We start from the raw sequence: 11,817 nt of genomic DNA, 5'->3' as shown, positions 1-11,817 counted from the left end.
GGCGGGGCAGGGGCCCAAAGTGCGGGGTCGGCCGGGTGCGGGGCCGAGGCCGAGGTCGGGATCAGAGCGGGAGCCGGCGAGGGATCTGGGACTCGGAGCGGGATCCGGAGCAGGACCCAGGAGCCGGCGTGGGGCCATGGCGAGGCGCGGGCCAGGGTGGCGACCGCTGCTGCTGCTCGTGCTGCTGACAGGCGCGGCGCAGGGCGGCCTCTACTTCCGCCCGGGACAGACCTGCTACCGGCCTCTGCGGGGGGACTGGTTGGCTCCGCTGGGGCGCAGGTGGGCGCCGGCGGGGAGGCAGCCTTGGGGGGACGGGAGGCCCATCTCCCGGGCCAGATGCGCGCTCTGCCTCCTGGGGGCCTCGCCACCAGGCCTTGGAAGGTCAGATCCAGCCGCTTCATTTTGGGGGTCGCTCCTTCTCTTCCACATCCAGGGTGAGCCCTGATGTTTGTGGGGTTGGACAAGCCCCACCTGGCCAGAAAGTCAGGCCAGCCCCACCTCCTCGGCCTCTGGGGGTAGCCCTCATGGCGTGGCATGGCTGGGGGAGCACCCCGATTCCCTCCTTTCGGGGGTGCCCTGCCTCCTTCACATTCTGAGAGCGCTGGGGCCTCCTAGTGTGAGGTGGGTCCACACCTGGCTCACCTCTGGTGACTGTGGCCTCACTTCCATGCCCTCAGGTGTTGGGAAGGGCGGGAGGGCCCTACCCAGGGCTTCCTGGGCTCATGGCCCCCCGGGGCCCCAGCACTGATCTAGGTAGGAATGGTCTCTTCTCAGCACATACCCCCGGCCTCATGAGTACCTGTCCCCAGCGGATCTGCCCAAGAGCTGGGACTGGCGCAACGTGAATGGTGTCAACTATGCCAGCATCACCCGGAACCAGCACATCCCCCAATACTGCGGCTCCTGCTGGGCTCACGCCAGCACCAGCGCTATGGCGGGTGAGTGGCCGCCCTTTGACTGTGGGCCAGGAAAGCCCATTCCGGCTGCCTCTTTATCAGCCCAGGCAGCTCAGCCCGCGATTCCAGGGGCCTGTGATTCAAGGCCAGGTCAGCCTGGGCTGGGGGGCTAAGGCCGAGGGGCGCAGGCCTTTGCCCTCTGCTGAGGTGACCCAAGCTGGGTCATTCTGGGGCCTTTGGGCGATAGGCAGGACTAGGACTGAAGCCCAGTGACAAGTGACTGCCAGGTGCCCTCTCTTCCCCCAAAGCTTGTGACCTCAGCCATTGGGATAGAAACAGAAATGCAAAATCGGAGTCCCCAGGCTGTATTTGAGGACACAGAAGTAAACTACTTCTCAGCACAGATGAAAACCTGTCCTGGGCTTGGAATATTGGGTGAGGCTTGTTGGCTACAGCCCATGGCCTAACCTGGTCACTACCCCCAGCCTGGTGGGTTTCTATCTTAGGCTTTTGGCTGCAGTGGGGTAGGAAGGCTCTCAGCAAAGAGGAAGCGGAAGCTGAGGCCCACCCTATCAACGAGGCTGCTGAGCCCTGCTTTGGGAGAGAAGGCAGGAGAAGAGACAGCTGCAAACCAGCCCCAGGCCCACCCCACAGCATTTGGGAGGGACTCTGCTATCCCCTCTCCAGTCACAGCACAGGGTCCAGGAGCCTGGATTTCCCCTGGAGATGGGACTTGCGTGGGCTGGGAGTTTGGCCCATGAGCGCTGTAGTGCTGCTGCCTCCTCGCTGGCCTTGGTCCTCATGGGCCAGGCCTGCTGTACACCCATGTGAAAAAGATCGACTCCAGTGTGGCTGCCGCTGTGGGCCAAGGCTGGGGGACACGCGCTTGTGTGTGCTCCATCTCACTGACGCCTCCTCAATGCCGTGATTGCTTTCAGTTTGCAGATGAGGAAACAAGCTTTTTGCAGAGAGATTGGGAGGCTTGAGCGTAGTGTGAGTGACAGCTGAGATTTGAGCCCGGAAGCCTGGGCTTTGTGCCAGGATGTCTGATGGGCTCTGTCTTGTGAATGAGGGGTTCTCGCTCTGGGGGTAGGGTCTGGACCCCGGAGCCAGCAAACTGAAGCTGCGGCATCTGTGGCACCTCCCCCGGGGGCTGGAACACACTTCTGACCGCTCAAAGTCCCCTTTGATGTGGATGGAGCTGGAAGGTCTGGGAGACCTTGGGCGGGCTGCAGGGTGTGGGTGGGGCTAGAGGCAGCCCAGCTAGAGGGCTAGAGGCAGAGGACTGGGCAGAGTCCAGGGGAAGTGCCCAGGCCTGGCACCTGCTGAGGAAGTGAAAGAGGCTTTGAGGGTGGGGTGAGGGTGAGGGGAGGATAGAAAGATCACCAGGGGCCTGTGGGAAGCCTTGAACTCTTTGAGAGGGAGTCAGGTGACAAGATGTGCGTCTGCGAAGGACTGCAGGTAGGAAGGAGATGGCTTTCAGGTGGGTGTGGGACCCTGGCCAGGGGTCAGCCCTGCCGCATTTCCCCAGGGGACTCTCTCTCTGGGCGGATGACTGCTTCACCCCACTTTCTCCTGAAACCTCCTTCTCAGTGCACCCAGAACCAGGCCCTTGCGTCCTCTCACTGAGGAATAGAAGCCACCAGAAGGGGACTTCCACGGGGCCCTGGCCATCTGCCAGCCAAGGCGGCAGGTCCTCCATTTGTCTTCCCTCCTCTCCCCTAGGATCAAATGGCTTGACCCCTCACTGAGCCCATCCCTTCCCACTCAGATAAGCTCTCCCACCTGGAACAAAGGAACACAAAGCCCCCGGTCCCACCCCGCCCCAATTGCTGGCTCCCTGGGGAAGTATCTGGAGTCCCTCTACTTCCTCTTCTCTACCCTTGAACCCACTCCAGCCTCAGTCCCACCTCTGCCACTCCACCAGCACTGTTCTTGCCACAGCTACCTGGGGTCCACTGTGAAGCATTCTCCTGATCACGTCTCCCCAGGATGCTTCCCTCTCCTGCACCACACTCCCTGCCTGCACCTCCCTGGCCCATCCTTCCCCTCTCCACAGCTGTCTCCTCAGAGTTCTGAGTGTCAGCTACCCTAGGACCAACTCTTCACCTGAACTCACTTTTTCTTCTGCCTGCCCACTTGCCCGCTGGCCCAGGCACCTGACGCCTCCCGCCTCAGACCTTGAGGTCTGGATGGCTCCTTCCACCGCTGTGACCCGAGAGCCCATTTCTTCCCCAGTCCTCCCTGGCTGTCCTTCCGGCTATGCAGGCAAAAGCCTGGACTGGCACACGACTCCTCTGTTTTCTGTGCCTCATATAATCCACCCACAAGTCTTGTCGCTTCTACCTTTGAAGCAGATGCAGAAATCACGCACCGCCCACCTCCTCCTCCAGGTGTAACCACACCGCCCCGCTGCCAACTGCCCTCACTGGTCTCCTGGCCTCTGCCCCTCTGGCCACAGTGAGCCTGTGAAAACCCATCAGATCATGTTCTTTGGCTTGAAACCCTCTCAGGATGGCACTCAGATAAAAGACAGAACCCTCTGGTCTTCAAGAGCCTTCACCATCGGGCTCCCTCCCAGGACCCCTCTTGCTCCCCTGCTCCTACCGAGGGTGGAGCGGGGTGGTAGCTTCTCCCGCCAGGCACCTCCTCTCTCCCTGAGGTCCCTCCCTCCTATGGATGTCACCTCAGCGGGGTCTTCCTCAGCCACCGTACGCATATGACACCCCACTTCCTGAATTATCTCCCCGTTTTATTTTTCTTCTTGGCACTGTATGCTTTGCACAGTTACAGATGCTCCTTGACTTAACAGTGGGGTCATGTCCCGACAACCCCATCATAAGTTGAAAACGCCGTAAGTGGAGAATGCATTTGACACACCCAACTTCCTGCACACCCTAGCTTGGCCTGGTCTGCGTTAAACGTATTCAGGACACTTGTGTCAGCCCACATTTTGGTGTGAGTAATAAGCCCATTGCTGGATGGGGCTGGTGGGATGAAGGATTGAGTCTGGCCATGGGAAAAGCTTGTGCACACCTCAGTGAGCTGGTTAGGCCGGGTCCAGATGCTTCAGGCAGGCGTGGACGGAGAGGCGAGAACTGAAACTGCTCATCCATCCGAGCTCTGCCTCTGGGCCAGGACTGCTGTCGCCAGGTTGGGTTGGGCAGAGAAGGGAAGGGCTCCGGGCAGGCCATGGGATACCCTGCACTGCCAAGTGGAACCCCAGAAGCCCAGGCAGGAGGTACTTCCAGAAGGATGGAGCGACCACTGTGCTGACTGTTGCCGGAGAGTGGTCGGCTCGGATGACGGAGAAGTGGCCATTAGCAAGAGAGAAAGGGCTGAAGAGGAGCAGGGCAGTAGAGGTCAGGGCACTGTCTCAAACCATTGAGTAAAGCAGAAAACCATGACAGGGAGTGGGAGGGGCTGGGGGCTCACGCTGGTGTTGTGAGAAAGGCAAGTCTGAGGTGTGCAGATCCGCTTAGAGGGGGCGTGGCTGACAAGGGGGAGGGGAGGAGGAGAGCTGGAGGGAGCCAAGTCCTTGGAAGGAAACAGGATGGAACCTAAGGTGGCTTGGTCGGGTGGGAGGGGACAAACCAGCCACTGGCTGCTCCAGGAAGAGCGTTTGGGGTGCAGAGCATGGGCAGGCTGGGTGGCGGCAGGATGGAGGTGCGCTTTGGGACTTTTCAGTGATGTGTGAAGCAAAGTCACCAGAGCAGGGCCAGTTCCAGAAGGCCCCTGGCTGGGCGACCGGGAGGAGGCCAGGTGGAAGAGCAGACTGTGGGGCAGTGTGGGAAAGTCTGGAAGGTAACAGGAGATGGAGGGGATGTGCAGGCCCAGAGGGGGCTGCCAATGGGCAGAGGAACCCCCTGCTCACTGTGCCCTGGGGGAGGGACAGGTGAGGCTGCCAGAAGGGTTCTGACTTGGAGGTAGGGTCAGGAGATGAGGCCTGAGGCAGGTGCAGGGGTGTGTGGCTGTGAAGTCATTGTCCTGGGAGGGCAGAGAGTGAGATGACCCTGAATGAGGGCCTGGGTTTCCTTGTAGGATCTGTTTTATTGCATTTGTGCATGAGAAGAGAAGCAGGTCCCTTGGTGACCAACCTCTCCTGTCCTTGGCTGCACCTTGGGATTCAGAGCCCAGGCACCTGGGCAGTGAGGGCATGGTCAGCCAGCCACTGGGAGCCCTCTGCATCCCCCCGTGCCTTCAGAGCTGGGTCCCTGCTGGCCTTCCCCAGCCCTTGGTACTGCATCTGGCCCCTCACTGGGGCTCATGCAGCTCCCTGGGCTATACTCATTTACAGAGCTGACGCTTTGGCCCCCTGTCCACGAGGGCAGGGACGGTTTCTCCTGGCTGGCTTTGGGGCGTGGCCCACTTGGCACAGGTGGCAGAGTCTCTGTCCATTCAGCCCTACATTCAGCAGGCACTTCTCTGGTGTCTGCAGGGCCAGAGGCTGGTGACTGCCTGGCCCTGGCCCTGCTGTCGTGGCATTTGTAGTAGGAGGTGTGGCAGACAGGACAGTGCCCAAAGAAGGCCAGGGCACTCTCTGCAGAGCGACGTCTGAGCAGAGACCTCCGTGAAGAGGTCAGCAGGGAGAGGGAGACACAGGCAGCTGGGCAGAGCCGAAGGCAGGCCAGGCTGGGCAGAGCCTGCATCCCACCCCAGGCATCCAGGCCCATTTGGGGAAGTAGGTGGAGGGCGGCTGAGTGCTGACTGGCAGGTGCTGACTGTTGCAGATCGGATCAACATCAAGAGGAAGGGAGCGTGGCCCTCCACCCTCCTGTCCGTGCAGCACGTCCTCGACTGTGCTAACGCTGGCTCCTGTGAAGGGGGCAATGACCTGCCCGTGTGGGACTACGCCCACCGACACGGCATCCCCGACGAGACCTGCAACAACTACCAGGCCAAGGACCAGGGTAGGCTGCTGCCCACGCCCCCACCCCACCCTCCCGCCCTCTACGCCATCTTCCACGGGGACTCGTGGCTGAGGGCCCAGCCCAATCCCGCGCTCCTCACATTGGCTGGTGGCTGGGGAGCTGCGCGAGGGCAGAGGTCGCAGCCCCCAGGGGCGATGATGCTCTTGACCGTGAGGGGCAGTGTTCACAGCACCTGCTCCAGCCTCTCCCTGCAGAAGCCCCTCTGCTACCGTGCACCTGCTTGGGCTGGGGACCAGAAAACTGGACCCCGTAGTCCCTGCTGAGAAGGTCGGCGAAAAAGCCTGGTGCAGGAGTGGGCTGAAGAGCATCCTTGGCCATGCGCGGTGGCTCACGCCTGTAATCTCAGCACTTTGGGAAGCCAAGACAGGCAGATCACTTGAGGTCTGAAGTTCAAGACCAGCCTGGCCAACACGGTGAAATCCTTTCCCTACTAAAAACACAAAAATTAGCCGGGTATGGTGGTGCATGCCTGTAATCCCAGCTATTCAGGCAGCTGAGGCAGGAGCATCGCTTGACCCGGGAGGCAGCGGTTGCAGTGAGCCAAGATCGCGCCACTGCACTCTAGCCTGGGTGACAGAGCACGACTACATCTCAAAAAAAATTCCTGTCCCCATGTCTCCAGCCTTGTGGAAGTGTCTTGCTCCTGTGCCCCTTTGGCTGGGCCTGGATATGGTGTTTGGGTTCTGACATGCTGGCATGTTGGTGGCTTTTTGGGCCTTTGTAGGGGAGAGGTGTAGGGGGCTTTGTGGAGGGAGAGTTCATTTTCCAGGAGCTTTGGTGGAGAGCAGGTGGGGAGGTGCTGCCCCAAGCTGGAAGCAGCCATTGGCTTGGTTCCTGTTCTGGCGACCCAGGGCCCAGGTCCCCCACATTCAGGTGTGTCTGCGGCCAAGGGGGTGCTGTGTGGATGAGCAGACCCAAGCTAGCCTGGAATCCCTGTAGCTGGCATTCCTTTCAGGCTGCTCCCGTTGGAAACAGACGGAAAGCCCAGACCCTAATCCCATAATTGGTAGGTTTTGTTTGTTTTTGAGATGGAGTTTCGCTCTTGTTGCCCAGGCTGGAGTGCAATGGCACGATCTCTGCTCACTGCAAACTCAGCCTCCCGGGTTTGAGTGATTCTCCTGCCTCAGCCTCCCGAGTAGCTGGGATTACAGGCATGTGCCACCACACCTGGCTAATTTTGTATTTTTTAGTAGAGACGGGGTTTCTCCATGTTGGTCAGGCTGGTCTCAAACTCCCGACCTCAGGTGATCCGCCCACCTCGGCCTCCCAAAGTGCTGGGATTATAGGCATGAGCCACTGCGCCCAGCCATAATTGGTAGTTTTAAGCCACCTGACTCAGATCTCCCTCACAGTCAGAGCAGAGAGCTGGGAAAGGCCAACAGCTGCTGCTTGCTTTGCTGTTTCCCCCCTGCCCCAGGCTATATAGGCTGGCCCCAGCGCCCTGTGCACTCTGACGTGGCACAAGGTCCTCTGGGCACCACCCTCTGCCAACGGGGCTCCCTTGCCTTGCCTCTCAGGCCTTATTGTTCAGCCAGAAAGAATTCTCCTGGACTGACTGAGTCCTTTGAGAAGGGGGACAGATGAAGGCACAGAGGGAAGGGCAGTCAGACGGCTCTGAAGCAGGAAGCGGGTATCAGGTGGTCTCCAGGGCCACGCCCACCCCACTCCACCCCCAACTGTTCTCACCCAGCCGAGGCCAGGCCCCTCGACCCCACCCAGCCTGACAGGAGCAGATGGAGCTCATCAGAAACGTGATTGTGTGACTGGTGACCGCGGTGGCTCACACCTGTAATCCCAGAGCTTTGGGAGGCTGAGGTGGGCGGATCACTTAAGACCAGGAGTTCGAGACCAGCCTGGCCAACATGGTGAAATCCTGTCCCTACTAAAAATACAAAAATTAGCCGAGTGTGGTGGCGTGTGCTTGTAATCCCAGCTACTTAGGAGGCTGAGGCAGGAGAATCACTTGAACCCAGGAGGTGGAGCTTGCAGTAAGCCAGGATCATACCACTGAACTCCAGCCTGGGTGACAGAGTGAGACTCAGTCTCAAAAAAAAAAAAAAAAAAAAAAAACTGATTGCGATAAATGGTCTTGTCTTTGTAGTGTTAGCAAAATGTGGCCACAAATCCACCATTTTCCCGTAGTACTGGGCACTGGGCCCTTGGTGTGCAAGGGACAAATTGAACCAGTGTCCGAGCCTCAAGGTGCTCATGTTCCTGGGGGAAGAATCGGACAGACTGGTAACTATGACAGGTCACACCAAAGCAGCGAATGGCAGGCCGACGGCCGCTGTGTGGATGGAGTGAAAAGTGGGAACACAGCGACTCTGAGCTTGCAAACCAAGAGCTGTACTTTTTATTTTCTTCTTTTTTTTTAATTAATTAAAAATTTTTTTTTCTGTAGAGATAGGGTCTCGCTCTGTTGTCCAGGCTGGTCTCAGACTCCTGGCCTCAAGCCATCCTCCTGCCTTGGCCTCCCAAAGTGCTGGGATTACAGGTGTGAGCCACCACCCCTGTCCTCTTCCTTTCCTTTTTTTTTTTTTAGAGACAGAGTCTCGCTCTTGTCGCCCAGGCTGGAGTGCAGTGGCGCAATCCAGGCTCACTGCAACCTCCACCTCCTGGGTTCAAGCAATTCTCCTGCCTTAGCCTCCCGAGTAGCTGGAATGACAGTCATGCACCACCACCACAGCTGGCTAATTTTTGTACTTTTAGAAGAGACAGGGTTTCACCATGTTGGCCAGGCTGGCCTCGAACTCCTGACCTCAGGTGATCCACCCACCTCGGCCTCACAAAGTACTGGGATTGCAGGTGCCTGGCCCTCTTTATTTTATTTTATTTTTTTAAGCCTAATTCTTGATAACCTCTTAGGTCGAAATAACCAGATTTTTTTTTTTTTTTTCTGTACCCTCAGCGTGGGCACAGAAGAAAATGCTTTTCTGTTGTTACTCAACGTATTGGCCTCTTTATTCACCAGCCAGCAATAGAGACATTTTATTAAGTGCCAATCATTTGATTATGCTCCATTTTCAGCCAGAAAGTATTGTGGAAAGGTCCTTCTTCTCCAGCCATTAGACAGAAAAAGGCGAACTCCTGGGTGCCTACTATGTGCTAATTAATGCCTGTCTCTTTCATTCTCTGCCAAAGCCTGGGGAAGGGCTTTTCATAACTCCCCGGCAGCTGAAAGAAGAGCGTCATTAAGCAGCACCCAATGGCAAGATGATTTCTGTTCTTAGCTGCTCAGTGGTAGGCTGCATGAGGAGCGTGGAGAGTGGGCTTGGCGGGCTTGTCGGTGGGTTAATGAGGAGACGGCCTCATGCTGACTTTTCTTGCTCTCCCCCAGAGTGTGACAAGTTCAACCAATGTGGGACATGCAATGAATTCAAAGACTGCCACGCCATCCGGAACTACACCCTCTGGAGAGTGGGAGACTACGGCTCCCTCTCTGGGAGGGAGAAGATGATGGCAGAAATCTATGCAAATGGTCCCATCAGGTGAGGAGAGGTCCGCGGGTGAGGAGAGGTCCGTGGGTGAGGAGAGGTTTGCAGGTGACGAGAGGTCCACGGGTGAGGAGAGATCCGCGGGTGACAGCGCCAGTGTGGGCTCATGCAGGTGCACGTGTTTCCGTCCTTTGCCGCTTTCCTTCTGGCCGGTTGTATTCAGTAGGCTCGAGACAGCCACATCATTTCCCCTCTAAGAGCTTCCGTTTTCTCAGAGGTAAAGCTGAGCTGATGGCAAGTCTGCCGTGTGGACGGCTGTGCAGAATGCGGGTGGGGCGCTCCCCCAAGCTGGACTGAGGGCAGTGTGTTGGGGGCAGTTTCACATAGTTTCATTCACTATGTGAATAACAGAAGTTTCTCTAGAACCGTCGGATATACATTATCTGAGTTGGGTTTACATAACTTTTTCGTCATATCAGAGTTTGTTTTTTTATTTTTATTTTTAATTTTTATTATTATTATTTTTTTTAAACAAAGTCTCACTCTGTCACCCAGGCTGGAGTGCAGTGGTGTGATCTTGGCTCACTGTAGCCTTGACCGTCCAGGCTCAAGCGATCCTCCTGCCTTAGCCCCCTCCACCGAATAGCTGGGATTACTGGCGCACACCACCACACCCAGCTAATTTTTGTATTTTTTGTAGAGGTGGGGGTTTTGCCATCTTGCCCAGGCTGGTCTTGAACTCCTGGACTCAAGCGATCCACCTGCCTCGGCCTCCCAAGTTGCTGGGATTACAGGTGTGAGCCACTGTGCCCAGCCATAGCAGATTATTTCTAATGATGGTAAATTCTCTCAACTTAAAGTGGTAATTCCTTAACTGCTTGCTCTCAGCTGTGGAATAATGGCAACAGAAAGACTGGTTAACTACACCGGAGGCATCTATGCCGAATACCAGGATGTCACCTACATAAACCATGTCATTTCCGTGGCTGGGTGGGGCATCAGCAATGGGACTGAGTACTGGATTGTCCGGAATTCATGGGGTGAACCATGGGTAAGAGGTTTGCATTTTCTTAAGGTCATTCCTAGAAAAAAGCATCCTGGTACTCCTCTCGCTTGAATGGTTCTGTTGACTTTTAGCTGAAAACCGGGGCCTTGCTGGAGGGTTCCTTGCTCCAGCTGTCTCAGCCATCTCGCCAGTGGCTTTTGGGGCCAGACCCTTCTCTGTCGTGCACGGCTGCCGCCATCCTGTGCACTTTGGGTGTTCAGCAGCATCCCTGGCCCCTCCACCCACTAGGTGACTCCCCGCAATCCCAGTGTGACCAAACTGTCTCCAGATGGTGCCTGGTGCCCTGGGGAAGTCCCTGTGAGCACTGCTGGAGAGGAGCTCTGCCACCTTCTTCCTTTACAACCAGCTCATTCTTTTTCCTATCACGGTTTTTGGGCTCCCCTAAAATACTGTGTAGGTTTTTCAAAAATACTCGAGTTGGGCCAAAAGTCCAGGAGAGATAAATCAACTGCCAGGCCTAGTCTTAGCCATTAATAATGTAAGACACAGAAATTCATTATTAGGAAATGGGGGAAAAGCGGTTCACGTGCAGGTGATGAAATGTGTTTTTTACTAGGTGACTACTAATGGGGGTAGCAGTAGGTGGCGTCGTCGCCGGTCTAGAGTTGACATGTTTTGTTACATGAATTCACTTTTGGCATAGAGGCCCTCATGTTAAACGTTAACCAAGTGAAATATTTCACAAAAGGTATTTCAGAACAGGGGTCATGGGAAAGCTGAGGGGCAGCTGAGCGGGTTGTCTGGATCCCCCAAGGTTGGCCTGAGGGATGGAGGCAGAAAGCAGGGGGCAGGGTGCTGAGAGCAGCAGAGGGAGCTGGGGATGGCTGCAGATGGGCTGACGTGCGATCCCACTTCTCACAGGGCGAGAGAGGCTGGCTGAGGATCGTGACCAGCACCTATAAGGATGGGAAGGGCGCCAGATACAACCTTGCCATCGAGGAGCTCTGTACGTTTGGGGACCCCATCATTTAAGGCTATGTCACTAGAAGAGCCGTTTAAGAAAAGGCATGGTGAGCCATGATCAGAGGGGATCCTATGGTTATGTGTGCCAGGCTGGCTGGTGCGAACGGGGTTGGCTATCAATACTGGACAGCAAGGACAGCGTAGTACTGGCTCAGAGTGTTCTTGAGGGTTGAAAATGGGGTGACTTAAAACACTTGCACAGGACACAGGATGGCTCTGCCTCACAATGATTGCAGTCAACCACCTGGTGAAGAAGTGATTTGTGACCCAGCAAACCATGGGACCTGTTTTCTTCAGTAGAGGGCTTGATCTTTTGCATTTGGCCACTGTGGGCAATCATACGGCATGTGAGAGGTGAAACAGTTCAGACGCATCACCGCTTCTTATGTCACTTTGGAATCAAGGGCTGGGGAGGGAGGGAGGGAGATGGCAATTTCAAATCGCCCAAGTGATGAATAAAGTATCTGGCTCCACACAAGACTGAGGCTGACCGTGCCTTATTCACACACAAAAACAATGTCACATCA

At 56.5% G+C, this 11,817-nt stretch overlaps 1 protein-coding gene across 1 annotated transcript; it reads left to right on the top strand.

Annotated features, from left to right (window-relative positions):
- The first annotated feature begins 16 nt into the window (after positions 1-16).
- Positions 17-11,768, top strand: CTSZ (cathepsin Z). The gene is made up of 6 exons (XM_028828542.2): positions 17-279; positions 775-938; positions 5,627-5,806; positions 9,165-9,315; positions 10,150-10,312; positions 11,189-11,768. Exons 1-6 carry the CDS (start codon positions 137-139, stop codon positions 11,297-11,299), a joined length of 912 nt encoding a protein of 303 aa, XP_028684375.2. The 5' UTR covers positions 17-136; the 3' UTR covers positions 11,300-11,768.
- Positions 11,769-11,817: the final 49 nt, after the last annotated feature.

The sequence above is a fragment of the Macaca mulatta genome, chromosome 10, assembly GCF_049350105.2.
Source record: "Macaca mulatta isolate MMU2019108-1 chromosome 10, T2T-MMU8v2.0, whole genome shotgun sequence".
Taxonomy (NCBI): Eukaryota; Metazoa; Chordata; class Mammalia; order Primates; family Cercopithecidae; genus Macaca; species Macaca mulatta.
This window is presented reverse-complemented; position numbering and strand designations above follow the sequence as displayed.